The sequence below is a fragment of the Cyrtonyx montezumae genome, unplaced genomic scaffold, assembly GCF_038088225.1.
Source record: "Cyrtonyx montezumae isolate F1298 unplaced genomic scaffold, pur_monq_1.0 scaffold_3, whole genome shotgun sequence".
In the NCBI taxonomy this organism is placed as follows: domain Eukaryota; kingdom Metazoa; phylum Chordata; class Aves; order Galliformes; family Odontophoridae; genus Cyrtonyx; species Cyrtonyx montezumae.
In genome coordinates this window covers 95,237,125-95,240,452 of record NW_027072034.1, presented here as the reverse complement: position 1 = coordinate 95,240,452, position 3,328 = coordinate 95,237,125, and the positions used below count along the sequence as shown (strand labels likewise).

The window sequence follows — 3,328 nt, the reverse complement described above, 5'->3', positions numbered from 1 at the left end:
TCCAGGCAAGGTCTTGGTTTAAGCCTTATTATAAAAGCTTTATCTGTGTGATTATCTGGCGTCTGGTTTGGCTCCAGAAAGGGAAATCACGGTGCTCGGGACTGGGATGAGGGGAGAACCCGGCCGGGAAAGTTGCCCCAAAGGTCTCGGCAGCGTGCGATCGCAAAGCGGGGGTGGGGGGGGGGGGGGGGTTCCTCCGGTTTGTGTCAGTCAGAATTGACGCTCAAATGAGCTCGGGCTGACGAGCCGCTCTCCGCTTTCTTAGGGATGGAGAGAGGGGTTTTCTTTACGTAGTTCAGTGCAGAAACATTCATTTTATACAGCACGGTTCGGGTGGGGGGGGAGGGGGGAATCTCTGGGGCACATACTGAATTAAATAAAGAGGGGTGAGCACAGACGCACTTGCCACAGCTGTACACCTCAGCCGAGAACAGAACAACCGAACGCGGGGTTACATAACGGCTCTGCCCTCGTTCCCCGCACGCCCGAAGCCGGCGGCGCCCCGGGGTGCCCAAGGCACTGCGGCCGCCCATAAAGTGCTGGCACGGGTGCGGGGCTCCGCCGCCCCTCCGCCCCAACCTGAGCCCGCCCGGCGCGGTGCGAGCATCTCGGCGGGACCCAGGGACACTACAAACCCATCACGATAAGGTGCGACATTTAAGTTACCTTAGAGAGAGAGAAAGAGAGAGAGAAAGCATCCTTGCTATTTTTCTTCCTTTCCTTCTTCTTTTTCACTTTTTTTTTTTCTTTAACATATGTATGCACTTATAAAGCCAAACATTAAAAAAATACTGAGTAGCAAATTTCGTCCGGGACGGTTCTCCGTGGGGCAGCGGCTCAGGGAGCTCCGCGGGCTCCACCGCCGCCTCCCCGCCCGCATCTCCGCGCTCACGGCCCCTCGGCGCCGGGCTCCTCGGCGGCCACGGGCTCCGCTTCCTCGCCGGGCTCCGCGGCGGCGGCGAACGGGGGCGGCAGGTGGGGCGCCGGGGACGGCCCGGCCGCCTTGTCGGCGGGGCCGAGCACGGACGAGAGGCAGGGGAAGGAGGCGGCGGCCGCGGCGGCGGCGGCGGCGGCGGCCGCCTGCGCCGGGATGCCGGGGTAGAGCAGCGGGATGGGGGCGGCGGGGTAGAGGTACTTCTCCAGGCCGCCCTTATCCAGGAAGGGCTGCACGTAGGCGGCGGCCGAGGGGGAGATGAAGTAGAAGGGCAGGCAGAAGGGGGCCGCCGGCTGTCCGAAGGGCGCCGCGCCGCCGCCCGCTCCCAGCGCCATCAGCGAGCTCAGCAGCGCGGCGTCGGCGCCGCGGGCAGCGCCGGGCAGGGCGGCGCCGGGCGGGGGGCTGCCGCCTCGCTCCAGCCTCGGCCGCTTGGGCGCGGGCGGAGCCTCGTCCCCCGCCGGCTCCTGCTTGATGGGCAGCGCGGGGAGCGGCCCCGCCGGCCCCGCGCCGCGCTCCGGCCGCGCCTCGGCCTCGCCGCCGTAGCCGCTGTCCGTGTCCGTGTCGGTCTCGGCGCCCGGCTCGGCGGCGTGAGTCCGCTGGATGACGGGCACGCAGTGCGCCTGGCCGTCCGGCTTGCGGGCCGGCGCGCGGAGAGGGGCGGGCGGGGAGGAAGAGGAAGAAGAGGAGGAGGGTCCCTTGGCGAGCGGGCCCGGCGGCGGCGAGAGGAGCCGCGGGCCGGGCAGGAACTGCGAGGAGACGGCGTGCAGGTGGCCGAGGAGCTGGGCGCAGCGCTGCTCGCGGGGGGTCCAGCTCTCGGAGCGGGACAGGAACTGCAGCACCTCCTTAGCGCACGTCTGAAAGCCCGAGTGGAAAGCGTCCAGGTCGGCCTGCACCGGAGACTTGACGGAGCGCTCCCCTGCGGGAAAGCCCCCCCGGGGAGGGGGGGGGACAGCGTTCGCCCGCCGCCGCCGCCGCGCGCTGCCCCGCTCTGCCCGCGCCCGCCGCCCCCGGGCCCGCGTACCGCTCTGCAGCGCGACGATCTTCTGGTGCTGCTGCTCCGTCAGCGCCGTCAGCGCCTTCAGGTGCTTCAGCGTCAGCTCCAGCACCACCGCCTTCTCCAGGTGCCCCAGCGTCTGCAAGGCAGGCGGCGGGCGCTCGGCCTCAACCCGGCGGCACCACCGGGAGCCGAGGCCCCCCCGGGCTTACCGTGAGCTTGAGGTGCTCGGGCAGCAGGTCCTTCAGCTGCGCGATGCACTCGTTGATCCTGTCCCGCCGCTTCTTCTCGATCAGCCGGTGCGGCAGTTTGTACGTCTCCTGGCACGGAGGCGCCCGGCGTGGTCACGCACGGCCCCGGAGCCCCGCACAGCCCGCGCACCGCACCGCAGCGCAACGCGCCGGGCAAGTTGGGAGCGCGGTGCAGCCCTTACCTTGCTCTCGTCCCGCTTCACGCCGCGCTTGGGCTTGCACATGTAGAGCGCCGGGTACTCCAGCCTGCGGGGACGCGGAGCTGCAGCCCGGCCCGGAGCGCGGCCCGGCGCCCCAGTAACGGGCAGCGGGGCAGCGGAGCCGCCTCCCGCAGCGCTCTGCAGCACTCCGCCCGGGAGAGCGGAGCGGGGCGCGGCGGGGACGCTTACCCTATGAAATCGCGGTGCTCCAGCAGCTGCCGCTCGGGCAGGCGGGAGATGCCCTCGTCCATGGCAAGCGGCGGGCGGCGTTCCCTCGCTGCGCTGGCCGGGATCCGCGGGATGCTGCGAGCGGGCTTCGGGGATCCGCGGGCGGAGCTGCGCACATGCAGCCTCCGGCCCCCTCTCCCGTGCAGTGGCGAAAGCGTGCGGCGGCTCGGCCCCCCCCGCCCCCGCCGCTCCCCCTGCCCGCCTCGCTCCCGCGCACCCGCCCGCAGCACCGCCGCGCCGCGCTGAGCTGCCCGCGGGGCACGCGCGCCTCCGGCCCGCCCCGCACACGGCTCACGTGCGGCGCGCGCCGGGCGGGAGGGGGCGGGGCGGGGGGCGGGGCCTGGGGGGGGAGCCCTCGGAGGGCTGCGGGGAGGGGGTGCGGGGGGTCCCCGGGCCGCCCTGCGGGAGAGCGGCGTTCCCGTGCGGCTGCCGCGGGTGCCGCTGCTGTTCGATTTTAGCGGTGCGGTTTATTTTTATTTTTATTTTTATTTTTTTCCCCACTTTTATTCATGTTTTCATCATTATTATTATTTTTAAATCGACTCCAATCTCTTACGTCCTTTCCGTCTCCACTCTTATCGGCACTTTCTTTTTTTTTTTTTTTTGAAGGAGGGGGCGAGCCCCGTCCTTGTAAGGCACGGCTGCTCCCCCTCCGTGGGTGGGGGGATCTCTGTCTCCCCCTGCCTGACGCCGCAAATCCCCGCACGTCCCCGCACGCCTC

General features: G+C 69.6%; 1 protein-coding gene across 1 annotated transcript; it reads right to left on the bottom strand.

The window, feature by feature from the left end:
* Positions 1–845: 845 nt before the first annotated feature.
* Positions 846–2,818, bottom strand: BHLHE41 (basic helix-loop-helix family member e41). The gene is made up of 5 exons (XM_065742433.1): positions 2,569–2,818; positions 2,362–2,425; positions 2,141–2,248; positions 1,956–2,067; positions 846–1,850 (listed from the first exon to the last, which is right to left on the bottom strand). Exons 1-5 carry the CDS (start codon positions 2,628–2,630, stop codon positions 889–891), a joined length of 1,308 nt encoding a protein of 435 aa, XP_065598505.1. The 5' UTR covers positions 2,631–2,818; the 3' UTR covers positions 846–888.
* Between the last annotated feature and the right edge of the window lie 510 nt (positions 2,819–3,328).